The 27,387-nt window shown below is 49.0% G+C and overlaps 1 protein-coding gene across 1 annotated transcript in view; it reads right to left on the minus strand.

Moving 5' to 3' along the window:
- Positions 1 to 1,788: 1,788 nt before the first annotated feature.
- Wars1 (tryptophanyl-tRNA synthetase 1) overlaps positions 1,789 to 27,387 on the minus strand; it is a 30,555-nt gene continuing 4,956 nt past the window's right edge. Inside the window, exons 3-11 of the mRNA XM_032908415.1 lie at positions 21,168 to 21,381; positions 19,402 to 19,510; positions 14,458 to 14,577; positions 13,445 to 13,627; positions 8,899 to 8,999; positions 7,353 to 7,465; positions 6,974 to 7,147; positions 3,831 to 3,971; positions 1,789 to 2,394 (exon numbers count right to left, since the gene is read on the minus strand). Coding sequence (XP_032764306.1) covers positions 2,233 to 2,394; positions 3,831 to 3,971; positions 6,974 to 7,147; positions 7,353 to 7,465; positions 8,899 to 8,999; positions 13,445 to 13,627; positions 14,458 to 14,577; positions 19,402 to 19,510; positions 21,168 to 21,381 — 1,317 coding nt within the window. The 3' untranslated portion in view covers positions 1,789 to 2,232. The remainder of the gene's footprint in view (positions 2,395 to 3,830; positions 3,972 to 6,973; positions 7,148 to 7,352; positions 7,466 to 8,898; positions 9,000 to 13,444; positions 13,628 to 14,457; positions 14,578 to 19,401; positions 19,511 to 21,167; positions 21,382 to 27,387) is intronic.

A 27,387-nucleotide genomic window follows, 5' to 3' on the forward strand; every position in this document is an offset into this window, starting at 1 on the left:
AGGTGGCTCCCCCAGTTGTGGCTGATGGGGTGGGGATGGCCTGGGTACTCATTCCTCCCTGGGCCTAGGACCCCGCCTGAGCTGGCAGATGCTCTGGCTGGGACAATGACAGAAATGTCTCTCCCCTCATCTGCACACCAGAACATTCCATGGGTGCAACGATGCTTCAACGCTGGGGCATCATGAGTGGCACTGGTTCGCCACCTTTGGCCACAGCTAGGCAGGTGAGGTGTTGGCAGGGAAGTGTGGCCAGTCTAGTGGGATGGGGCCTTTGGGAGGAGCCCGTGGGAACCTCATGCCACACTCTGACACTCTCATAGGCTCTGAGTCCAAGCGCTTGGTTTCCCCGGTGCAGATCTTGGTGTTCTCAAGACTAAGTCAGAGCAGAGTGCTCAGTAACACATTCACTGGGCTTGGACAGGTCATGTTTGCCTCTGCAAATGCGGACGGGTGGGTAAGGTGAAGCCAGGTTCCACTATGGCTGGGTCTCCTCTGCACTGCCGGCGGCCCAGCTCAAGCCTGCGCTCCTCACTTCTGCACCTCCCCGAGTACCAGCTTGCTGCAAATAGCATGTCACATGCACATACTCGCTAGGCTGTTAGACTGTGAAAGAAGGTGGATCTCAGGGAGGAGGGCGGCTTCTCAGGACAAGTGGCCCCACAAAATGATCCCTAGGAGTCTGGCTCTAAGCACCATGGGGTTCCACCACTCTGTCTTCTCTGAAGTGTTCCCCTGGCCCCCAGCAAGGGGAACGGTACAGCCTCAGCAGTAGGTGTAGTGTCCAAGTACCTCGGCAGCCTGCCTGGACAGACAGCGACAGAGACGGGAGCACAACAGTTTATTATTTCTTGCCTGAAAATGGTACAAGGTCAGAACACTCAGAGCGAGCGGCCCTGTGCCTTCAGAGAGGACAGACCCTTCAACCAGGGCTTTCCCTGAGATATGGCCTCTGCTTTCCAAGACTCTGAGGGCGGCTCATACATGCAGCCAGCCCAGAGGGAGAGCACTGGGGCCTGGACAGCTGCTGTTCTTCTCTGTCTGTCTAGCTATGGTCCACCGGCCTGAGGCATGGCCAGCACACTTCTGGCCTGCCCTCCACTTCAGTCAAGTGTCAAAGCAAAAGCATCTGCAAAGGTAACAGACCGTCCTTAGAGTCTGGTGGCTGGGAGAAGCCACCACTGGGCTTGACAAGGTGGAGTCTGGGCCATCTGTGGAAAGTTAGGACACTAAGGGTAACAAGCACGATTCTGGAGTGGACAGCACGTGTGATCTGGAGTTTAGTTACCTCAGCCTCAAGTTTCTCCCACAAGATTTGGGTTAGTAGAAGTGACCCAGCCTGCCCCATAATCAGTGTTAAAAGCATAAAGCTGAATTATCCACCCAGCTTTGTGGTGCAGGAGACTGAACCCAGGGCGTCATGCATGCTAGGCGAGTGCTCTACTGCTAAGCTACTCCTCCAGGACAAAGCTGATGACTTCCTAGTCAGGTATGAAGCAAAGCCCGTCCATATTACACGTGTGTGTGTGTGTGTGTGTGTGTGTGTGTGTGTGTGTGTGTGTGTGTGTGTGTGTGGTGTGTGTGTGTGTGGTGTGTGTGTGTGTGTGTGTGTGTGTGTGTGTGTGTGTGTGTGTGGTGTGTGTGTGTGTGTGTGTGTGTGTGTGTGTGTGTGTGTGTGTGTGTGTGTGTGGTGTGTGGCTGGAGCAGTGGCATTTCCCACCACACGTCTCCTTGTCAGTTTTTCACAACAGTTTTCAGTTTTACAATAATGACATTCTGACTCCACAGAACCAGAACTAAACAGATTACTACAGGATCATGCTAGTAGCCCAGGGTGGCTCAGATCTTGTGTCTTAGCCTCCTGAGTACAGAGACTATAAAGTGTGTACCACCAAGACCAGCTGAACACACACACTGGAATACATTTTAGAATTTGTTTTGGAGCCCTAGGCTGCTAGGCAGACAGTCCTCTGTGGGCCAGGGAGGCAGCACATCTGGGCTCTTGGTGGGAGAGATTCTGGGCTGGGCTTCCATCTGACCACACGACATTAGCATCACCTGATCACCCTTAGCAGAAAACAGACGGAGACATCACAGAAGAAACAGCGTCCAGAATGCTGCACAAGTGCATAAGAGACCCAGGTCCAGGAATTACCACGTGACGGAAGCCTATAGGGAGTGTGACTTGATTTGACAGGGTGGGATTACGGACAGGTTTGTCACAGAAAAGAGGCATTACTGGAAGTGAAAGGACAGCTGTCGGGGTGCCATGAACTCCTTCACTGTTTCCTCGGTGACCGCCTTGCGTCGGGCCTGGTGCTCTGCAATCAGGGGCTGAAGGACATCTATGAGCGTCTTCTTGAGCTCCCCAGTGAGCATGGCTCCGCTAGTGTAATCCTGCAGGAAGGCGGATGCCATGAGCAGTGGCTTCTGTGTCCACGCCCTCCCTCCCTGAGCCCTTGTTCAGCCTATGTCCCTTTGTGAGCAATGTTGAAAGGGTCACAGTAACCTGGGTCTTAAGGACACTAAATGTATTGAGTCCTGTGCCCCGGGCTCCTTTCCTTCATGTTTGTTCATCTTAGTTCATTATTAAATAAACTAGAAGCCCAGCAGTCTGTTCTCTAATAAGAGACATAAAGGGAATCCATGTGGATGGAGAAGACAGTGAGGAGGAGCTGGGAGGAGCGGAGGGAGGGAGACCATCATCAGAATATACTGTCACCTAAATCCTATGTGCCCTGGGACTTCTTCCTGACCGTGCCACACTTTAAGTGGACAAAACAGAAACCTAAAACACAGGCGGCAGCAAACCAGGGAAAACTGCCTGCAGTCCACACCTTAGGCACTGACCTGCTAGTGAGCGGGCCCTTCCTCTGAGAGGCTTCCTCTGAGTGTCACGTAGCTCTCTCTAACTGGCTTCTCACTGCCACTTTCCTTCACTAGCCCTGGCATTGGTTCCTGTGTCACTAAAACCCTTTAAATACTTATTCCCATAATCCAAGCACTCAGGTCGCTGAGGCAGGAGGATTGTCATGAGTTTAATACAAGCCTGGTCTATATAGGGTGTTCCAGGGCTACACAGTGAGACACCCCCGCAGTGGTCAGCGCCCCTGAGACGACTCTCCCTGGTTTCCGCCCCACAACAGTGCACGTTTGCCCATTTTTCTGCTGCTGTTTGCGTGTCTTTGGTGAAAAGCTGTTTTCTGTTCCATAGGATTCCTTGGAAAACATTCCAAGGCCAAGGTTCTGCTTCTCCCAACCTGCTCCCTGAGAGGCTGTCCAGGGACCATGGATACCTAAGCCGTCTCTCAGTATGCAGTTTTCCCTCCATTTCTCTACTGACAAGGAAGACAAACCTCTTTATGCTCGCACTTCTGTGAACTACTCAAGGACTCTTCCCATGTGGTCAAAACTGAGTGATCGATCTCACCTTGGTTTGTTTCTGTAAGCAAGACTTTATGGACGGTCCCTGGTCACCTTGGTGCAGGGACTGTGCTCGTGTTTTCTGCACTGCTCTGACTTTGGGATACATGCTGTGGAGGCGAGCACCTAGTCTGTTTTTTTTTTTTTTTTTTTTTTGGTTCTTTTTTTGGAGCTGGGGACCAACCCAGGCCTGCTTCCTAGGCAAGCGCTCTACCACTGAGCTAAATCCCCAACCCCTAGTCTGTTTTTTAAATAACGCGTCTTGCTCTGTAGGCCAGGCTGTCTGGGCATCTACCATCTTCCTGCTTCAGCCTGAGATCTAAATAAGCACGAACTAGACCACCGAGGATGCTCCAGCAACGCCCAGTCCTGGCTCATGGGGGTGGGTGGCAGGGATAAGGTCAACTCACCTTTCTGATCTGCTCCAGCCTGTCGTCATCTTCAAGGAAGAAGGTCAGATACATGAAGGACACGTCCACTTCACAGTTGCCCCCAAACTGCCTGTGTTCCTCCACGGTGTCCCTTCCTCCAGAAAATGCATGCTTGTTGACCTGTGCCAGCACAGAGGCAGTTACACTAGTGACTCATAGTGAGGAGCAGGAGAGAAGGTGTTTGACACCAACACCCCCTCCCCCCAACCCCCAGTCCACCTTTGCCCAGAGTCACAGAACAGTCTAGAAACCAAAGCAGACTGGGCTAGAATCTAGGGAAGAAGAGCCAAAAGGTTCTCCAGAGTTGGTGGCCAACAGAGAGGATGGGGATGGGGCTGCACCCACAGATGGCAGAGGAGCAGCCCCCGACCCCTGTGCACATGAGCCATGAAGAGCAGCCATGTGCACGTGAGCCATGCTGTCAGAGCACAGCTGAGGGAAGATCCACTCTTGACAGGGAGGCAGGGAGGCCTGAAACACTTGGCGTGTCAGATGGTCAAGAAAGCCCCAGTTGGGGCTGGAGACAGCTCAGGGCTTAAGAGCACTGGCTGCAAATCCAGAGGACCCGGGTTCAAGTCCCATCACCCACACGGCAGTTCACAGCTGTCTGTAACTCCTACTCCAGGGGATCTGACATCCTCACACAGATATACATGTAGTCAAAACACCAATGCACGCACACATACATACATACATACATACATACATACATACATACATACATACATGGAGAGATGGCTCAGTCATTAAGAACACTGGCTGCTCTTTTAGGGAACCCGAGTTTAACCACCTGCACCCACTACTGTCTGAAACTCCAGCCCCAGAGGGTCGATGCCCTCGTCTGATCCCTGCAGATACTAGGGATGCCCAGATAATGGAACACCGATACACAGGAAAACAAACAAACCCAGAAACTAATAAAATGGGGCTGAGCATGGTGATAGGCACTTACTTTAACACCCAGGAGGCCGAGGCAGGAGGATTGCTTGAGTTCAGGAGTTCCAGGCCTGCCTGGCAACACAGAGAAGCACCATCTCCAAGCAAACAGAAGGGCTAATGAGAGGAGCTTGATGTTGTGTCGTAAACCTTTAACCTGGCACTCAGGAGGCCTCTGCAGGTGAATCCCTGAGAGTCTGAGGCCAGCCTGGGCTACAAGTGAGATCCTGTCTCAGAAAAGTAAGTAACTAAGTGAATGGATGGATGGACGGACGGATGGGTGGGTGGGTAGATAAGTAGATATAAATATTAGGGTAAAGGCTACCAGTCTTCGGACCTTATAGATGCTGCCTGGACTGCTAAGGTAGTCTCCATAGTCATGTTTTGTCTCAATATTTTGTCCTTATGTAAAGTTCCTACAACCTAAATTCTGCTTGGTTTCCAGACTGCTGACTCACGAGAGCAAATGTTCCCAGAGATGGGTAGATTCAGTGAGTGTCCTCCATGCCTGGACTACTCCATACCTTACTGCTTTATGACACATGTGACATTCCCCTGAGTTCCCTGAGTGGGACTGTGGGGCCCCTGGTTCTGAGCTGGCCCATCAGAAATACAGATGCCGCAGCCTTGTGGCTGGCACAAGAGTAGGCTTAGGCCTTGACCTGTGAGTGTCGATCCAGAGAGGAAGCATCAGAACTGAAGACTGTAAGACACCAACCAGTTGGTGTCCGCTGGAACCCACCTGCAGGCACAGAAGTGCTCTCGTTGACTTCTAAGGCGATAGAATCGGGCCTGACTGTGGGCAGCTGTGCTAACCAGTGGCTAGACTTCTTCACCGTAAGACTGGCCCTGCTGCTGGAGGGGTCTCAGCCCAACTCTGGGCCATGGCGATTCTGCCTGCAGGCCCTCTGCCATGGTGACCGTCTGGAGCTTCGGTGGGCCTGCCTGTGACCCTCCCACCTGATCTTGTGCATGCTGCTCACCTAGCCCTCGTGTTTCTGTTGGTTTTGGCAAATGAAAAATACTCCAGAGTCACAGACTGCTTCTAAAAACCAACTTCTCAAAACCAAGTAGAACAGGAATCTCTGCACACCTCACTTCCTTCTCTCCGCTCTGCATTCTGGAAGTTTCAGACAAAAGCAAAAGAGAAAGAAAGATCCCCCAGTTCCAATCCTACCAGCTCCCATATTAGGCAGGGCTGGTGGAAGGCATTTCCGGAGGAAAAGCTAGATATGAAAAGTCCCCATTGTCAACCAGAACCCGTGGGACTTTCCAGAAAGCTTGGGGGCCTGGCAGGGACTCTGACTATTGTATAACATTCCCCAAACACGTTTTCTTCTCACTGCACTGAGACCTGGGTCCAAAGGAAATGTCAGTGGCTTCCTGTGGTCATGAGGCTCACTCACTGGCAGCTTGCCACTGGCCAGAGCACTGGGCTCTGCACATCTGGGTGGTAAACTCCTCTCTAGTTCTAGTTTCCAAAAGACTTGTGACTATTGCCAAGTGCCCAGCCTGTCAGACGGGGCCCAACTAGACATGGCAGTCTTGTTGGAGGGACCTTCCCAGTTTGGTCCAGGAGAGCACTAAGGACAGCAGTCCTCACTCTGGAGCAGGGCAGGAGCTTTGCAGCAGCCAGACTCTGTCTCCTGACTCTGCTTCAAACAGTGCAGCCAGGCATGGTGGTGCACACCATTAGTCCCAGCACTCCCGGGACAGAAGCAGGTAGATCTCTGCCACAGCCTGGTCTGTTCTCAGACTGTCTCAATAAACAGACCAGCACTCCTCCAAGCTGAGGGGAAGGAAACTCAAGACGCCAGCACGGTAGCTGGGCTGCTCAGTCTGATGTCAGTAGAGGTGCGTCTGTTACAGTAACTGACAACAGCTTCATTGATCATGGCTGTAAAGAAAACACCAGAACTCTGCTTCTCTATCAACACGCTGGTGAGAAACACAGAAAAAAGGAAACAGAAAAAGCCTGCAGGTTTTCACCTAATGAAGGGATCAAAGACTAACAAATTCCCAAACGCCAAAGGCCAAAACTCCCAATCCCCCCGAACCTGCTCCCCTGTGGCACACACAGGGTGGAGCAGGGTGGGTGCGGGGCGTGGGATTCAGCATTGCTGTGAGTCAGAGTTGTCTGTGATGGTGCTAAGTGAACCTGCGTGCTTCCTGCGTCTCCTGCTCACCTTGCTCTTGATCTGTTTGGCCGTGTCAGTGAGGAAGATGGAGGAGTTGGGGTCACTGGCGCTCATCTTGGTCTGAGCACCCTGCAAGGCAGGGAAGAAGGTCGAGTGCAGCAGGGCAGGCTTAGGATGGCCAATTCTGGGGGCCACATCCCTTGTCATTCTGAAGTACGGGTCCTGGGTGGAGAAGGCTTGGTGAAGACAAGGGAACAAATAGCCAGGCTCTGGCCAATGAGCCACCCTCAAGGAGCCACCCTCACGGGAGGCCATGACTCTTGCAGCCAGTTTCAAACTGGCTCCTGGTCTTTCAACACCCTCTCCAACACCTCCGCCCTGTCCAGGAGTCTAAACCCGCAGCTGGGAGCCCCAGCTGCCTCCCAACCTGGTCAATGGCACATGGGATGAGGCACTGGATATCCGTCCTGTCTCGGAAGATCTTCGGGAAAGAGTTGCTGAATGATGGGGCAGCCTGAACAGCAGGAAAACTGATCTTCCCTGAAAGAGGGGAGACACTTTTACGGGTTGGGCCGATCCACTGCTCTGGGTAATTAACCCAGTTAAAGGAGTCAACAATGGGTTTCCTCTCCACTGAAAAAAACTAAAGAAAGCCGAAATACACAGGAAGGGAGATAGTAACCATCTAGCCCCCCAACCCCAGGTCCCCTCAATTTCCTTGTAGCATTTTTCAGTGTGCTCAGCTGTGTGCACACCATGCACTGCTGTGTAACATATTCTCCTTTAATGCATTTGGCTGTCATGGCTACCAGTGCCAGCCTTAAGGGCACAGCACCACAGTGTCCATTCCCAGGAGCTGGTTTCTCTTCATAACTCCGTAACAAGGCACCTCTCTCAGTCTACAAGCGTGAATTCAGGTGCACCCTGTGTTTCTGTGCCTGCCACAGTGCACAGCACAAGAGTGAAGACTGAACACAGTGCCAGGGCAGGCAGGGCAGTGACTCTTCACAAGACACTGCTCCTGGACTGCTCACCTCAGCTGTGGGACTCCAGTGTCAGGTATGTCTCAAAAGCACCAGGATCAGGCTCCAGTTGCTGGGAATGAATCTGACTGAATCATCCAAGAGGAGGTGAGGGGACAGGAGCACGTGAACACAGAGAATAGAGGCCCTTTCACAAGTCTCAAAGAGATGATGGCCTCCAAAGGCCAATACATTGGAATATCAGAGACACATAGAGGACATACCATGGTATACAACTGGCAAATACTGTTTGTATCAGTGTGTGTGTGTGTGTGTGTGTGTGTGTGTGTGTGTGTGTGTGTGTGTATGTACCACAGGAGGAGAGTACAGAGGGGTAGGAGGGGCTAACAGTTAGTCAAAACCCTTATCTTTATATATATATTTAACTATTTGTCTGAGATAACAAGCTTGGAATTCACTATAGAATCAGGCTGATCTCAAAATCAGAGATCTGCCTGCTTGGCCTTTGAGGGCTGGTATTAAAGGAGTGCACCACCACACCCAGCTACAAATTCTTATAACTGGGGAAACGGACCCAGTGAATGCTCCCGTGGGAGAGCAGCAGATCCACCTGTCCTCCTGTGAGTCTCCTGGGCCCTTCAAGCCCTATAGTGATTGAGGTCACACCAACATGTTGAAGAACTCCAGTCAGTCTTCTGTCTGTCTGTCTGAGTCTGGTGGAACACCCACTTCTGAACATTTTATATGAAGTGCTAGCATCGCAGGTCTTGGGCAGGTGCTTTAAAGACCAGATAGTTGAGCTGGGCATGCGGCTCAGTGGTAGCATTTGCTCCATGCATAAATCCACAGAGAATGGAACGCATGCGTAGACGCACACACCAGGTATGTTCGTCAGCTCATTAGCTCAGGTTTTGGTGCTGCTGAGCTGTGCTGGTGGCTTCCTCTGAACTCTGCCTCTGAGAGGGGTCCTCAAGCAATGCAGTCACTTACCAATGCAGTCACTGTCAGTGAAGCCAAAGATGCCTTTCACTTGGTTGAAAGTGACATGCTTCTGAATCTTCACCACGTTCTTGTAGAAGCCGGGGCTCTGCCTGCAGACACAAGTGGAGACACATCTGAGATGGAAGGCACCGTGAGACTGGGTATGAGTGAGGTGCAGTGCTGGAGACATTGGCTACCACGTGTTTTCAGCCCATGTTTAACAGGAACGTAGACGTCATCTGCAGGCCTATAGCTAATGCAGCCACCCCTCTAGCCGGCACTGGGAAGACCTGTGAAAGGGTCAGAACAGAGGCAAGCGCAGAGGCAGAGAATGTACACATCTTGCTGGGCCAGTGTCCAGCATGCTGTGTGCATCTCAAGGAAGAAGTGACAACCGTCTGCTGACAGGACAGTGTGGTCCACGTGTGCCCAGCTGGAATGCTTGGGAACCCATGGGTGCAGCAGAGGGTTTGCCCTACGGATGGTCCCCCGCATCTGGTACCACTCCCCATGGCTACAGTGGTGCTCTGTCCTTTGGGTGGGGCTGGTGTCATGCCTAGCAACAGGGATGGACAACACTGGCTGGCTTGGATAACATGACTTTTCCAGACGGTGAAGGTCATGGATACGATGCTGAAATCTGTGGCAGCCATTCTGTACCGGAGGGAAAGTAGCCTGAGACAGATCATGGACATTAGCGGAATCCAGAGTGGTTCTTCTTTTACTAAAGTTTGATTTCTGAGCATTTTGTCTGCATATAGGTATGTATGTGCACCACGGGCATGCTCAGTGGTCGCAGAGTCCAGAAGCCTCTGAGACAGTCCCCAGCCACCACCTCTGGTGGCTTCTTACACTGGATTGTTGACAGCATTCCTTTCTTCAGCCTGTCCCTTGCTAGGCACTGGAAGGACAGAAAGGGGAATGTGTGACTGCAGGGTCTGGCGGGAGCTATGCTAGAGGCCAATCAAGTGGGAACCTAAGGGTTCTCTGGAAAGTCGGTTGGACGGTGTGTTGCTGGGGCAAACATGTGAAGGAACATTTCATTAAAGTGGACACGGGTGTGAAAGGCTAAGGAAGGAACGGTTCACTGAAGCAGACCCAGGAGAGAGGATGTTCTCTAAAGCAAGCACGTGACAGGACACGTGATAAAGGATTCTTTGCTAAGGACACACATGTATTGGTCCATCTCACATTGTGTAGTTGAGCTGCACTTGTTGGAGCACCAAAAACCTTCTGGGGGCATGCTGCAGTTTCTTGCTACTTCCACAGACTTGGGCTGATTAGATGCACATGCTAAGGCAAGACCAGGCTGAGGCAAGACACGTGATGTTTGGAGGGTATAAATAGGACTCCATGGACTGATGGAGACAGAGCTTGGCTTGCTGGCACAGCTAGCTGTGCAATGCACGTGGGTTTTGAGTCTTCACTGATCTTTGCTTTTCTGAGAGAGGCATAGCTGAGAACTTCTCCTGGTGTTCATAGCTGTCTCTTTTAGGTCGACTCACTGCTGTTGCTATCCCAACTCTACTGAACTGGACTGTTGGTGCATCCATGAAGTGTCTGCGAGTGGATCCAGCTGCTGCTGCTGACCTGTGAACTGAACTGCTGATTTCCAGACAGCATAGACTGGAGTTGCTCCAAAGAACCTTGGTAAACATGTATCCTCTGGCTACCACCTGTTTTCTTCCTGTATCCTTTCTTTTCCACTACCTCTGGTGGGTGGTGGGCCGCAAGGGAGGTTAAAACATTTAAGAAGCATTATTAAAAATAGGATTTGAGGGCTAGAGTGATGGCTCAGTGGTTAAGAGCACCCAACTACTCTTCCAGAGGTCCTGAGTTCAATTCCCAGCAACCACATGGTGGCTCACAACCATCTGTAAAGAGATCCTATGCCCTCTTCTGGTGTATCTGAAGACAGCTACAGTGTACTTATATATAATAAATGAATAAATCTCTTAAAAAAAAAAAAGGATTTGAAAAAAACTAAAGTTACAGGCTGAACTCAGTGTGGAATTTAAGTACACTGTAACAGCAGTGGGGGCAGGTTCAGGACACTGCACTTGTAAATGGATTAAGGCACTGTTATGTAATGGCTTGCGCCTTCTGCCTCTTTACTCATTAACTGCATAATCTTATCCATGGACATGCTACAGAGTTGTCTGAAAGGAGGGAACTTCTAGTCAGAACGCCCCCATAAGATCCAGCTATAAGGCACTTTCCTTATTAGTGACTGAAGGGGTCCAGTCCATTGTGGTGGTGGTACATCCCTGGCTGGTGGCCCTGGGTTCTGTAAGATAGAGCTGAGCAAGCCATGAGGAATAAGCCAGGAAGCAATATCCCTTCATGGCCTCTGCATCAGCTCCTGCCTCAGATTCCTGTCCTGTGTGAGTTCCTATTGTGACTTCCTTCGATGACCTCTAAAACATAGGAAACTTGCTTTTGGTCCTGGTGGTTCATCACAGCAGTAGAAACCCTGACTAAGACCACACTGACATTTCAGTCCAGAGAGGGCAGACTTATAAACTGTCCATCAAACTGGAGATAGCAATGCTGCTGAAGAGCGTGCAGGGCCCAAACTACAAGAGTATGTGTGCTAAGAGCAGAGTGAACTCCTCTCGTCCCATGCTGGGGCACCAGGCAAGGCGGGAGTGTGGAAAACAAGGACAGGAGGGCTCTAGGCCTAAGTACGCTTCAGAGAGCAGAAGCTGTGAGGGAGACAAAGTTCTCACTGCCTTGGCCAGCTGGGAGGCAGAGGAGGAAGATTACTTGTGCACGAGTTCAAGGCCAGCCTAAGCAACACATGGAGGGCCTCACAAATGAAAGCTACAGTCACTGTGTACTGCCAGCAGCCTGCCTGTGAGGGAGAGCCTAGCACTTGTGTCAGTTATTCTGAGGAATGAGAGAAGGGTGGCACACAGGGCATAGTCTGGTGACTATGTTACCATACACCACTGAAGAGCTGTGGTCAGATCTTCATCTTAGATCCACTTAAACTCCTCCCAGGACAGCAGATCTGCATGTTTACATGGAGTAATTAAAAAACAGTCTGACAGGAAAAACTGAAAAATTTGTCTCTCTGTGTTGGGGACGGGCAAACAAAAGGTCTCAGCTGTTCCAAGTGCTGCCACGGCCCTGATCTGAACTTGATTCCTAGGATCCACATTGCAGAAGGAGAGAACTGTCCTACAAGATGTCCTCTCACCTACCTACCTACACACATCCCTCTCAACAAATAAGTGAAATGCAATTCAAATATATATGTATTTTGAGACTGTGTCTCATTATTTAGGCCACAGGGCCTCAAACCCAGAGAGATCCTTCTGTCTTTCCCTCCCTAGTGCTAGGATTAACAATATGAGCTACCACACCCAGAATAATAAAAATATTTTAAAAATTGTAATGATTTTCCTAGCTGGAAGAAAGATCAGCTTTCTTGTTGGGGTTTTTGTTGCTTCCAGTAGATACAGACTTCCCACTTGGCTTCAAGTATTTATAAAGGCAGCCTGGGGAAACAGACATCCAAACTCTCTGTGCCTCTAGGGCCCTTGTGTGCTTCCTCCTACCTGCTTTGGCCTAAGCATTGGCTGTAACATTACACAAGAGGGCCCTGAGCTCAAAGCCCACCCGACCTGCTGAGTCAACTCCCTGGACTGAAGGCTCACATTTTCTAGTGTTCAGGACTCGATGCCTCCCAAGACCCACCATGGTCCTAAGTCCCATCATGGTGGGGACAAACTGAGGGCCTCACACATAGTAGGCACATGCTCTACCACTGAGTCACTCCCCAGCTCTCAGGAAGTGTCTGTGGGGCTAAAGACTGTTCATTACAGCACTTTATTCTTGAGTCAGGGTCTAACTGTGGCCAACTGTATCAGTAGCCTGGGTGTGGGGTTAGAGGTATGTACAAGGTTTAATCTCATTCTTAGGATGGCTGACTAAAAACACCTCCCACCCACCCACTTCGTTTCTTCTCACAGGGTCTTACTATGTAGCCCCTGTATAGTCTTGACCTCTTGACCCTACTTCCTCAGGCCCCCGAGGAATGGGACTGATTGTACGTACACACCAACACACTGCTTCCAAGTCTGATTTTGCCATATTTTGTAGTCACTGGGGATGACATGCATGAATGAAGTATGCTGATTTAAACATGTGGGACTGTGCAGAGGTTATCTAACAAGTGCCACTCCCCTCTCTGAGGAAAAAGTCACACTGAAAGCGATAAGGCTACCAAATTCTCGGATTTGCTGTCCTTGGACACTACAGTGCAAAGTCCTTCACTATGACAGCTGAGGTAAAACCATGACAACGTGGCCGCATGTTTATGATTTCTGTAGATATGGTTAAGAAGGCAACAGTAGTTTTTGGCATTACTTAATTCTTTCTATGTACACATACAGATCTCCACCTCCCGAATTAATGCTTAATGAAACCAGCACTCCAGATCATAAGAGAAGAAAAACCAGGCCATAACCCACATCAAGCATTTTAGGCTGGTCACAAGGTCTGCATTCACTTGCTCAGAAGGCAGCCAAACCCTTACCCCATACCTTACCCCATATACTCAAGATCAGAGAAGATGAACGTTTTGTTGACGTCAAAGCCACAGGCAATGATGTCCTTGGCATTTTCCACGGTGTAGCTGTACGCCTGTTCCAGAGTCAAGTCCTTCCACAGGTACTTCTCATCATCAGACATCTGGATGACCAGAGGCACATCGAACACATCCTGCAGCCACCTACGAAACACACACGTCACTCCATGCCCAACATGCCCTGCAGTCAGCCAATCCAGGGACACTGAGGTGGGAGACCCAGGAGGAATGTGCCTTTATATCAGAATGCCCAAACATCAGGTTTGGACTACAGTGGGCCTACTGTGGCAGGGACAAGGAGCAGAAAGGGGAGTGGAGCAGCACGGGTGACTCCATGGCGGTGTGATCCCCCTCACACCTGGCTCTTACAGGGCGGTGTGATCCCCCATCACACCTGGCTCTTACAGGGCGGTGTGATCCCCATCACACCTGGCTCTTACAGGGCGGTGTGATCCCCATCACACCTGGCTCTTACAGGGCGGTGTGATCCCCCATCACACCTGGCTCTTACAGGGCGGTGTGATCCCCATCACACCTGGCTCTTACAGGGCGGTGTGATCCCCATCACACCTGGCTCTTACAGGGCGGTGTGATCCCCATCACACCTGGCTCTTACAGGGCGGTGTGATCCCCATCACACCTGGCTCTTACAGGGCGGTGTGATCCCCCATCACACCTGGCTCTTACAGGGCGGTGTGATCCCCATCACACCTGGCTCTTACAGGGCGGTGTGATCCCCATCACACCTGGCTCTTACAGGGCGGTGTGATCCCCCATCACACCTGGCTCTTACAGGGCGGTGTGATCCCCATCACACCTGGCTCTTACAGGGCGAGCCCAGGTGTAAACCCAGTGAACAGAGCACAGACAGCAAGGTCCTGGCAGCTCAGCCAACGGCAGCAGCCCTAGCTTCTGAGATGCTCTTCAAGTGCCACTGTGGTTTCACTAGGCCAGGTCACACGAGCAATCCTTACTTTGTGAAAATAAATGGGACGAGATGACCCAGATGCATTGCTTCGGAGGAGGGGCCCCTGCCCGTGTACAGGTAAAATGGCTTCTTATTTTCATAGGCATCCAGAATTTGATTCATATCTCTAAAGGAAAAGAGAAAGAAACTGATTTTTTGGCACTCAAGGTCATTTGTTAGCGAAAAGTGTACAGAGATGAACACCATAGATGATGACCACAGTTTGATCTCCCTGGGCCGGGACTACAATGACACAATTAACTCTGTGATGGCTTGTGTGACTAACTGCTTTGGGAAACCAAGTCATGAAGTTAGGAATAGTAATCTCCTAACAACAGGAATCTTACCTGGGCCACATGTGACAGCCCATGCCTTTAATCCCAGTGCTCAGCAGAAGGCAGAGGCAGGTAGAGCTCAGAATTCTGAGGACAGCCTGGTCTATCAGCGAGCTCCAGGACACTCAGTGCCACAGAGTAATGACTCTGTCTCCTAACAGATGTTTTAAAGGTGAGGATGAGTATGCCAAGTGTCCACTGGTACTTTCTGGAATGCCTCCAGTGACTGCCTCAAAGAAATGTACTTGGTGCTTTCCACAATCCTTGGGGATGGGAGACTCATCCAGTATCACACACTCCTCCCTTTAGAACCAAGCACTCCTGGAACTGTAGAGACCAAGCCTTGACATCTCAGGGTTCCATGCAGGCCTAGCTTGGTGAGGATAGGAGAGTAGGTCCAGGCAGTTTAGGATGAAGTTCCCAGCTGAAGAGCTAACCTGGCACACTGAGAAGAATTTGAGAGTCACCCTTTCTCTCCCAGGATGGGAACACTGTCAGTACCATGGAGGTTGCTCCTTGCTAGCTGAAATCAGCATTAGCTTGAAGGCCTGTTTCTACCTGCAGATGCTGAGATCTGAGGCAGTATCCAGGACTGGTGTGTGCGCGCGTGCGTGTGTGGTGTGTAGTCTAAGTGTGTGGGTAAGATAACTTCAGGTAGGGGCTGGAGAGATGGTTCAGCAGTTAAGAGCACCCGAAAGCTCTTCCAGAGGTCATGAGTTCAATTCCCAGCAACCACATGGTGGCTCACAACTATCTGTAAAGAGATCCGGTGCCCTCTTCTGGTATATCTGAAGATAGCTACAGTGTACTTATATATAATAAATGAATAAATCTTTAAAAAAAAAAAAGATAACTTCAGGTATTGTTTCTTAGGAGCTGCTTTTGAGACAGGTTCTCTTCATGGAATCTGGGGCTCACCAAGTAGGGGAGGCTGGCTGACCAGCGAACCCCGGGGATCTAGCTGCCTTTCTGTGTCTCCCATCATACCTGTTTTGTTATACAGTCCCAGAGACTGAGCTCAGGTCCTCATGCTTCTAACGCTCTTACAACAAGTACTCACTAAGCCATCTCTCTACCCTGGAGCTTGTGTCCTCTTCCTTGGTTTAGTTTTTTTTTTTTTTTTTTTTTTTTTTTTTTTTTTTTTGACAGGGACTCACAGTAAAGCTCTGGCTGTCCTGGAACTCACTCTATACCAGGCTGGCCTCGAACTCAGAGCTCCCCCTGCCTCTGCCTCCTGAGTGTTGGGATTGCCCCACTGTGCCCCACCTTCTTTCTTTTCTTTTTTAAAGTTTATTTTTACTTAAGAGAGAGAGTGTGTGTGTGTGTACGCACATTTCTGTGTCTGAAACCAACTAAAGGCTGGGAGTGAGCTGTGAGGCTGTTTCTGAGCAGAGGTGCTGCAGACGAAGAATAATAAATAAACCTCCTTCCCTGGGGCTGGACAGGAGAGTCTAGATAACAGTGGGGCTGTGCCAGAAGAGGTAATGCCTGACTGCAGTCTTGGTACTCTGGGGTATATATAGGCAGGAGGGTCAGGAGTTCAGGGAGCTTCAGTTACATAATGAATTAGGTCAGCCCAAGCTATCATACCCTGCCTCAAAAAAGAAATGAACAGACAAAAACCATTCTGGTGCTACCTTCTCCCACGATCCAGGGGAAAAGGCCTACCAGTAGTGCTAGCTGCTGGTTTCTGCCTTATGTATACTGTGTGCTCTGCACATTGAGAGATAGGAAGGGTCTTATTTAGCTCAGCCTGGCCTTGAGCTCACTATGCAGTGGAAGGTGACATTGAACCCCTAATTGGCCAGGACTAGAGGTGTGCATCACCTTCTCGTTTCCTGGCTTTCTGAGCCAGGCTCTTGCTGTGTGGCTAAGAGTAGCCTGGGAATCCCATTCCTGCTTCCCCTCCTGGTGCTAACACATGCACAGCACAGGGCTCAAACTCATTCACATATCTTTTTCATTTTGGAGACAGGGTCTCACTATGTAGCCCTGGCTGGTCTCATCTGTCTGCCATTGGGGCCTCTTGACTGCTGGGACGAAGCCACCACACCGGCTTCACACAGTGAATTTAGTGGGCACATGGAACAGAGAGAAGCCCCGCCCTGAGTTGCTTTTCAAGTGGCCAGAGGGCGTATCATCTGGTCACTGGGCAAAGGCCCATCTCACGCACGCCCTTCCCAAAGGGCCTTGTTAGATGAGCTTGTAGGTGCCTCTTCACAGACAGCATGAGGTAATGGGCTCTGCAACCTCAGAACGTTCAATGCCTTCCCTGAGCTATTACATAGGAGCACAGTGGCAGGGCAGTGAATCTCTAAGATGTCTGAGACTATAAGATCAACACCGTGAGACAGCTCAGTGGGCAAAAATGTTTGCTTCAAGCCTGAGCACTGGAGCTTGCTTCTCGGGAGAGAAGCAAATCCCACGAGCTGTCCTGTGACAGCTACATGCAATGGCTAAACAAACACACGCATCCACACAATAATAAATTAGGAAAAGAGCAGAATATCTGCATGGTGTTCTCACCAGCAAAAAGAATAAATTATCAATCAGAAAACCCCCACAAAGGCAAGTTTGGGAATCTGGGTGTGCCAGTATTCCTAGTAGGACTGTGAGCTCCAGGCTATCCCGGAAAACTAAGACTCTGCCTTGGCATAAACAGCAACAGTTCTAGGCCAGCTAGGGCTATACAGCTAGACCCCGCCTAATAAACAAACCAAACCCCAAAACCCAAGGCAGTACTCTAAGATCACAATATTCACCAAACTGGCTAACAGATCTGGAACACCATGTACACTGAAGCCCAGGAGAAAGCTTGCTTTGTGCTCAAGACCAGGCATGGTGGTGCACACAGGTGGATCAGAACATTACAGGTCACGTTAGCTTCTTCAATAGCCAGTCACTGCCCGCCTTAGGGAGTGACTGGAAAACTTTGGGACTATCAGGCAATGTTTTTGGAATGTTCTAAGCAACCACCAGTAGCAAAGCCAGGAATGGCATCAGAGAGCAACTGAGGCCTATGGCAGAGGTCAGCCTGAGTCCCCTCCCACCCCAGTCATGACTTCATTTTGTTCTGAAGTTATTATCACCCTGGAACAACATGGTGTTTCAGGAATGAATCTGTCTCTGGCCTATGGTCACTCATATTTGGCACCAGAATAAATTTGTCTTATTTTCCAAGGGGTGAGAACTATGTTTTTGTATTGACAAAGCTCTGTTCAAATCTCAGAGGCCTTTTTTCTAGAAAAGGCTGGTTTTAAAATTCACACAGAAGTGTAAGGAGCTAAAATAATCTTGAAGAAGAATGGAGCTGGCAGATATATCTTAACTCAGAATTTGCTGGACTTGCTCTCTTTCTATTTCGGAGATAGGGTCCTCAAGTTTCCTAGACTGGCCTTGAATTGTCTATGCAGTCACAGATGACCCTGAACTTCTGTTCCTCCTGCTTCCACCTCTTTAGTGTGGGGATTGTGGGTGTGCCCCTCACCCAGTTTTGGGAGACTGCTGACAGGGAGGATTCTCTGCTGGGAGATAAAAACCTCTGTACTGAGACACCAGCAGTAAAGTAGTCAATACTTTGCAAACGTTAAACCACACATGCACGCACACACACACACACACACACACACACACACACACACACACGCACACACACACACACACGCACGCACGCACGCACGCACGCGCGCGACAGGGTTTCTTTATGTATCTGGCTATCCTAAAACTATGTAGACTAGGCTGGCATCAAACTCACAGTGAATCCCTGCCTCTGTCTCCTGAGTGCTGGGATTAAGGGTATGTGCTACCACACCTGGCCACAACTTTTTAAATTGTATTTTATGGATGTATGTGTGTTTCTGTGTATGTGTGTTCATACCATGGACTGAATATCAATGTCAAAGGACATTCTGAGGGAGTCTCTTTTCTCTCCTTTCCCCTATGGTCCTGGGAACAGCACTCAGTAGCACTGAGTCTGGCTTGGCAGTAGGCACCTTTACCTGCTGACCCATCTCACTGGCCCAATTAAGAAAATACTGACTGTGGACTGAGCAGGACCCAGAACCCTCTGCAGATACGCTGTGAACCGTTTGGGTGGGAATGTTCTTTCCTGGGTGCTCGCTGAAGCACAAGTAGAACAGAACACCCCGACCTCAGGTCATCAGTTCCATGAACTGAGCTGAGGAAAAGCAATCTGTGGGATGGAAGAGGCATGAAGTCTTCTAGAACTTGCCCTTCTTGATGTTATCTGCACAGAATTTATGGTCCAAAGCAGGGATTCTCTGCCCCAAGGGCTCAGCTGTAAATGTCTCTTGATGTCATTCATGAGGGGGAGGATGAGCATGGGTAACTTCAGGAAGCTTCCTGCTTACTGTGTGGGAAGTCCTGCCGTGGGAGGACACGCCCTTGCTCTCACGCCCTTTTATGATTCACAGCACAGAATAGGACTGCATGTTAGGAATGACCTCCACTGTAAAGTGGGTGTTCACAAAAGCTGAGGCCTTGCAGGGATGAGGTGATTCCACAATGAGTTACTACAGTAGCCTCACTTTGCCCAGGTGCCAGGCCCCCCCAGCATCCCCAGTTCTGTGAACCCAGAGCAGAAGGAGGGTCCTGACCGGTGGGAGAAGAAGATGCCCCGGCGCAGGAAGCGGTGTGGCCTTTGGCCCGTGGCTCGCTCGATTCGGTTTATCAGCTCCTTGTCAATTTTGCTGCTTCCAAACTGAACTGCAAAAAACACCAGGAAACAGAAGAGATGATTTTCTTAGATGCAAAAGGCTTAGTAACCTGTCTCAATGACCCTGGTCTCCTTAGGCTCTGGGCTGTAATGCTTACCCCCACAGACAGGGAAAGGACCTTTGTAGCAAAACAGCGAAAGGGGTACACCATACACTGTATGCTACTTGCCTGAGTCTAGACTGTGATGGGGATGCACCCAGAAAGCAGTCTTGCTGCTAATTCAGACACACACACACACACACACACACACACACACACACACGCACGCTCACACACACGCATGCTCACACACACACACACACACACACACACACACACACACACGCACACACACACACGCATGCACACATTCCTTAAGGTGTAGCTTACCCTGACAACAGCTACAATTCCCACATTTCTCAAACTGCTGACTTAAGATTCATGTTGGTCCTGAAGAGACTCTCCCCTCAGTGACAGTCTATGTTTTAGGTTGCTGAAGTAGTTCTGATGGAGACATAAACACCTCAGTGGTTTCTTCCTTGACAACTGTCAATGACACCCGTGGACAGCCAGCGCCTGAGGAAGCGTGTGATGGTGAGCCCTAGTGAGCCCTTGGTAGCACACAAGCCGACTGCGATGGAGCTCTCCAGTTCTGAAAGAGCTCTCACACTAGGGAAACCTACCAGGTTGCTCACATCAGATCCCAATTTTGAAATATGTCATTTTGTGTCATTTAAAACTTTGGTCTCTTGGGGCATAATCGATGTGTCCTAGGCTGTCACTGAACTATGGCCGAGGATTACCTTGAACTCCTGACCCTTTCGCCTTCACTCCTAATTGCTCATAACAGGCATGAGCCGCCATGTTGGTTTATTGTTATCTAATTTTAAATTCTTTGTAACTATAATATACAATCCAGGATCTATTTGTTTCTGATATTGAAGCCTTTTACTTAGAAGTAACTCCAATAGAAATAACTCAAAATTTAAAAATATCATATATATCCAAAGATACTGAAATTACTATGTTTAAGGAAGTATCTTAATTTCTATTGAAATACTCACAAGATGGAATCTACCCATGTGTTTCTGAACAAAGCAAATGTGATGTGTTTACAGACACACACACACACACACACACACACACAGACGCACACACACATACAGACACACACACACATACACACACAGAGTACAACATAGCTGTGAAAGGAAGTAGAATCCTGTTATCTACAATAGAGCTTAACCCCAAGAACAAGCTAGATCAGGAGTCACAGAAGATCAAATACTATAGGATCTCATCCTGTGTGGGATCTAAAGGGAGAGTACAAGGCAGGGGAAGAGAATGGGGAAAGGCTGTCCCAGTGAGATTAGTGAATTCTGATGGGCCACCAACAGTGAGTGGATGCCATCAACAAGATGCATTATGTATTTCACAATAGCTACCAGAGAGAACTTAAATACCAGCAAGAAAAAGATTGTTGGTGCCGATAACCATGTCCAGTATCCTGATTTTGGCATTAGGGTACACATATACACAGTTACCGTGCCAATTGAAAATGCATAGAAGTTTGCCAAAGCGCACTTATTCAGAAATGCCAACGAGGAGGACACAGCAGTCCCTACTAGACACTGAGGGGCTGTGAAGGAGGCGGGTGATGACTCACCAATGAGTTTGTCGTAGTCGATGCCTTTTGCGCTGCTTGTCCGCACCGTCCATGGATCCACAAAATCCTCGCTGGCTTTTGTGGCATCTGGGTCACCATTATTCCCAGCTGTTGAATTCCCAGGAGGGCAGCCAGCCTTGTATTCCTCCCCCATGGCGGTCTTATAGCTCATTTTTAATGACAACAACATCTTTACTGCAGACTCAATCTCATCCTAAAGGGAAAACAAGGTGAAGTTCAAATGCTGACAAGGTCTGCAGAAAAGCAGACAGGTGGCAGGCACTGTGCAAGGCCTTTCACACACGTCGCCTGTGGAGTTCTACAACAGCCTTGGCAAGGGCTTGCTGAGGACTGTGGGGGCCAGGGAGTTGTCCTGAACAGGCAGGGAACTGGGCTCAGGTATAGCTTCCACTTGTGTGATACTCTAGTGCTACAGATTATGACTAGAACCACATGGGGCAGTAGCTGTGACTCAGAACACACTATTGTTTATGACAAGGCGTGTGTGTGACAGCTCCTTTAATGGAGCTCAGAGTGCACACTGCACCATGTTACATTCTGCACAGCTGAGAATGAAAATTTACAGACACAACCTAAGAGGCCAGAGGAGAGGTGATGGCAACTCAAAGGCACATCCGTCAAGAAAGCAGGAGAAGGCAGGGAAAAGTGTGCACCGAGGGATGCTCAGAGACAGGGACAGCGCAGCATGACACAGTCCCATCAAGCTATTTCTTAAGATTTATTTTTATTTGATGTGTATGAGTATTTGCCCTATGTATGCATGTATGTATGCACGTATGTATGTATGTGCCATATGTACCTGTGAAGGCCAAAAGAGGGCACTGGGCCTCCTAGCGTTGGAGTTATCTTTGTGAGTTATCATTGGGTGCTGAGAACCAACCCAGTCAGTTCCTCTGTAAGAGAAGCAAAGGCTCTTAACTGCTGAGCCATCTTTCTAGCTAACCAGGCTGTTTCTAGTGTCTCCATTCCATGGTTCCTGCAACCCCAACACTTGGGAGGTATAGACAGGGGGATCAGGAGGTCTAAATCATTCCTGGCAATACAGAAAGTTGGAGGACAGTCTGGTTACATAAGACTTTATTTTTTAAAAAAAGAAGTAAAAAGAGAAAAGGAGAGAGTAGCAGCAGCAATTGTAAGCTGTATCCCTAGGCCCTCTGGAAACTTACTGAGGATCCCTTTTCCAGGCGCTCACAGTGGCCACTCCAGAAGCTTCAAAGAACAGGCCTAAGTAAGGTGAGCAAATCATGAGTGACCTCAAGCTCTAGACTGGTAACTGCCATAGCTGGACCACAGAGACTATGCAGTCTAATTTGCTCGCCTAGGGAAACACACACATTTCTACTTAGACTTTATGCACCATTACTATAAATGGGCTGCCTGGGGAAGAAAATCATGACTCCAACCTCACTTAGAGCGCAGTTCACCAGTACAGGACCCCGGCTAAAGGAGCTAGGGTTCCGTAGTGCACAGTGCTTCACAAACTACACTATCTAGAATTTGTTATCAGAATGAGTTTACCTCATGCAGTCAATAACTCCATGTTTATAGCTCACACAAGCGAGCAGATGCCGTCCTAGGCTCAGCACTGGAAAGAAAATAAAGGTTTAACAAGTTTCATCTGCACAATTATCTGCCGCAGACTTGCCTTGCTCTGAAGCACACAGCAAATGGTATCTTTTAATTACCGACTTGACAATTTATACTCTTTCTGATCCGATTCTGGAAAGAGGAAACATTTAACCTTATCCCTGCTCAGGGAACTTCTGTAGCCCAGAATAAAAGCAGACCTGCCTGACTTGCTTCCTTTTTCAGTGTACTGTGGTCTAGGACATGGAGACTCAACTTAAAAGCCAGTGTTCTAATGGCGTCAAACTCGGGAGACAGAGGCAGGTGAATCTCTGTCTGTGTGTTCCAGAGCAGCCAGGGCTACCAGCCAGATCCTGTCTCAGAATGAGGATGAAAAAAAGGGAGTACTAATTAAAAACATTACATATAGTGTTACTGAACTTTAATGTTCAACTGACAGAAATGCCACTGTTAGCCTTCTAAAGTAGGTTTGCAGGAGAAATGATAGATACTTGGGACTTCTGTGTATTTTAGACCTTTGCCTGAAAACCATTTGTCCTAGTTCACTGAGCCCACCTGGTGAGTTCTGGACAATCAGGTGTTTGGACATGACTTTCTCTTTACTGTCGCAGACCACCCAGGCAAGTGCGTCAGCAGAGGGACCAAGGCTTGGATTCCAGGTAGAGAACGGATTCGGTGTGACAGACAGACACAAACTCGAGCTGTGTGCTGCTGCGAAAAGCTTTACTTCTTGGTGTAGATTTAAGCAGTTAGAGCAGGTGCATCATAATTGGCAGTCATCCAGCTCTTATTCATTACCCCACCAATGTCCTTTACAGAGAGAAAAGCTAAACATACAGTCTAGGAAACAGTTCTCAACTGCAAACAATAGTTTAAAAAACTGCAGTTATACTGCCAGATTTGTGGGCACCAGGTATGCATTCATCATCCATCTTTGTCATAATAAAGTTTAAACTCTATATTTATGGCCCCTCAGAATAATAAGGAAACTTTTATAACCATAGTTAACCCTTGATAAGTTTGTTCAACTTGTTGGAACTTGTCTATGATCTTTCTAAAAGAATCATTACTATTCTGAATCATGCTAAACAAAACTTATCTAAAAGGGGGGAAAGGCTTTTCTGGAACAGTCATGTTGTTAGTAACTGCAATGAATTTCTCTCCTATCTGCTGGGAACTAATGGGTGCAGCAGTTGAATTCATCGCAGCCGTTGAGTTCATCAGGATCATGATGGTGTGAGACGTTTCCGTCTCTGAACTTTCAGTTCCTGAGACATCTAAAGGTACATGCCATATTCCCACACTGCTATAGTCTTAAAATCAGATATTGTTGACAGCTTCAAGTTGCTAAGATCACCAAGGCTAGAACACAGAAGGCACCTCCACCGCAAGCCTAGACCCTGGTCATCATCTTTTTGTAGGGAGACGGCCAGGACCTCCAGGAGGCCAAGGCATTCCAGGCATAGGCCTCTGTCTGGACAGAAACGAAACACAAGAGCTTCACGTCACACAGACTCTACTGGAGTGGGTGTGGCACTTTACACCACTTATTTCCTTTAAGATGTAATGGTTTGCTCAGCCTAATGACCAACCAATGAATGTGAGGTGGACGGCACCAGCTGGTAGCATGAACAGACGTGCGAGAAGACAGACAGATGGAAAGCAGCAGTGGAGGAGGACATGGAGACCTAAGAGTGGAGGCAGCAAAAGACCATGAAGTGCTTTTGCTGCCATTGAAGATGTGGACTGACCAGCTCCTAAAACCCACTATTAGAAAGCTCCTTAAAAAGGACAACCCTAGAAGACAAAGGAACAGGAACAGGGTGGCAGCTATAGGACCCAGAAGGTGGCAAGTTCAGGGGCCACCGAGACACTGAACACATGAGAAAAAGAAAAGCCGAGAAGGGCTGGTTTGGAGGGCAGTGAGCCCACTTCACAGCACAGACTACCAGAGACCCAGGTGTCGGTGATGGAGTAATGACATACGGGCAATAACAGGAAAGCCGGCTCAGATCTGTTCAGGAAACAGTTCAGCCCATGCCTAGGGCCTCGGTTCTCTCAGAAGTTTCCATGGGAAGACAGTGGTATGTAGACCAGAGACTGCCATATATAACAGTGGGAAGTATACCAACACCAGCACTCACACTCCCTGGATAGCCCATCACAGTGAATATGATTTCCGGAAAAAAAGAGGCTAATACTTTGAACACAAAGATTCCTCAACCGAAACAAGTCCCACAGCTATCGAGGAAAGGGGCCGTGCACAGGACAGCTGACAACTGTCTCCAAGGCTTTGAGTAGATGGCAAGCTACAGCACACATCTGCGATGCCTGTGATGTGAGAGGGAAGGGAAGACTCTGGGGCACACAGGGCAGAGAGCACCAGGAGCCCTGATTACCCGCTCAGTGAACTAAGGAGCACGTCCAAGGGACGCCTGGGAGCTTACAGCAGGAGAAAGGGAGGACAGCAGGGGAGGAGCTGCCCTCAAAGAACAGAAAGAAATGGGAAGTGGCAGCAAGAAATACGAAAGCTGGAGGAGTGGTTTCTGACCTAAGAACAGAAAAGAAGAGCACCAAACAGATCAAATGAACAATATGGTTTCTGAGAACTAAAGTTTACAAGGAGTACTGGTCCTATCTCAGGAATGTCTGAGCACAAGAACAGAAGGACTCCAATGTCCCTAGTGAGCACAACAAAATGCACTGACAATGGTGACCAAGCCACAGGGACCACATTTCAAGGGAAGTTAAGTGTGGTTTCCCATCACTCTGGTGTAAGCAACCAGGAGGCAGAGGCAGGAAGATCAGAAGTTCATGGGTATCCTTGCAGGTTGAGGTTAGGCTGGACGACATTGAGATTCTGCGAGAGACAAAATGAAACAACAGAATTCTAAGGGAAAGTCGCCTCCATCTCAGAACTCCACACCTAGCTTAGCCATCAATCAAAACTTTGGAAAGGTAAATTGACAGAGGTCCTGCAAGACTGCCCAAGACGCTACCTTTACATAGTAGCTGCTGTGTGTTGAGAATTCAACTCCCAGGGAAGAGCCATGATAGTCCTACATTGCTTAATGGTGGGGATGACGTATGAGAAACGTGTCATTAAGCATCCACACATCAGTGCGCTAAACTAGATGGTACAGGCCCACTACTTGACTGATGTGAGCTTTGATGCAGTCAAGAGACTGGATAAACATGGGGTACACATGGGGTACAGGGGCTTCTGCCAAGGTAGGAGGGCACAAACCTTGCTATTATTAAGTAAGTGGGCATACAAGCTTAATGATAAATGAACACACACACTAGGCCTGAATACCTGTCCTTAGGCTGTGACGGCTAACTCTTAGGGTCACCTTGATTGGACTTGATATCGCCCAGGTGACACTGATGGGTGTGTCTGTCAAGATGTTTCCACAGTGGTTTATCAGGTGAGGGAAGATCCACCTAGAATGTAGGTAGTACCATCCCATGGCTTGGGGTATCAGACAGATGCATCTGACACCATGAGGGAGTGGACCGTCAAACTGTGTGATAAGAAAAACTCTTCCTCTCTGAAGCTGGTGTTCTGGGTCAGCCATCTGGATACAGAAATGAGAAAAGTAGCGAAGACAGTGGCAGAATGCTTCCTTAGCATGTGCCACATGCCATCGTCCAAAACCAAACAAACAACTCTCACCCAACAGGAAACAAAAGCTCAAATTATACAAAAGTAACTCAAGTACAAACACTATGTTGACTGTGTTCACAACCTATCAGACCCTAGCGTCTTTGATTGTGTTATGTGGTGGCTGGCAACGGCATTATGAGGAACACAGAAAAGGCCGGGCAAACAGAAATTAAGGCAAACATTAACCCTAGAGAAAACAGAAGGTGGGAAGGGAAGGGAGGGGAAGGGAAGGAAAGGGCTCATGCTACAGTTGACGTTCAGCTGTCTATGTGTTGACACCGTGCGATAACCCTGGACTAACAGTGACGGGACTAGAACTGCGACATATCCCGGCAGCTGGAGGACGGGAGTGTGCATGAAAGAGGAATCTCTTGTGGCCTGGGCCAAAGTCCCAGACTTGAAATTAGGAAAGGAGGGGCATAGTAGGCACATCCAGTAAACCTTAAGAGAATCAGCGGTAAACTGAAAACGCCTGTGCATGAGCAGAGCTGGGGAGAGCAGGCTGGAAGGCCTGGTGCTCAGGACCTTTAGCTTGGGTTCTGTATCCTTGGGTTCACCTAACACAGGGCAGGAACTACTAAACACAGAGAGGTTCTTCATCTGCACTGAGGATGCACACATTCCACCTGTCACTTCATTCACTGTCAACTTGACAGGATGAAGAAGTGCCCTGGAAATAATCCTCTACCCAGGTCTAAACGGCAGCTTCTAGACAGGGCTAATTAAGGTGGGAGACACACCCTAATGTAGGTGGTGTTACTCCACAGAGAAAGAGAGCTGGGCGCAGATGCTCTTCTCTATCTCTTGACAGTGACCCGATATGACCAGCTGGCTCACAGTCCTGCCTCTATGCTCTCCCTGCATGAAGGACTAACCTTACACTGTAAGACAAACACACTCTCTTCCTAAAGTTGCTTCTGTCCTGCATTTTGTCATAGCAACAGA

Source organism: Rattus rattus, chromosome 7 (assembly GCF_011064425.1).
Source record: "Rattus rattus isolate New Zealand chromosome 7, Rrattus_CSIRO_v1, whole genome shotgun sequence".
Taxonomy (NCBI): Eukaryota; Metazoa; Chordata; class Mammalia; order Rodentia; family Muridae; genus Rattus; species Rattus rattus.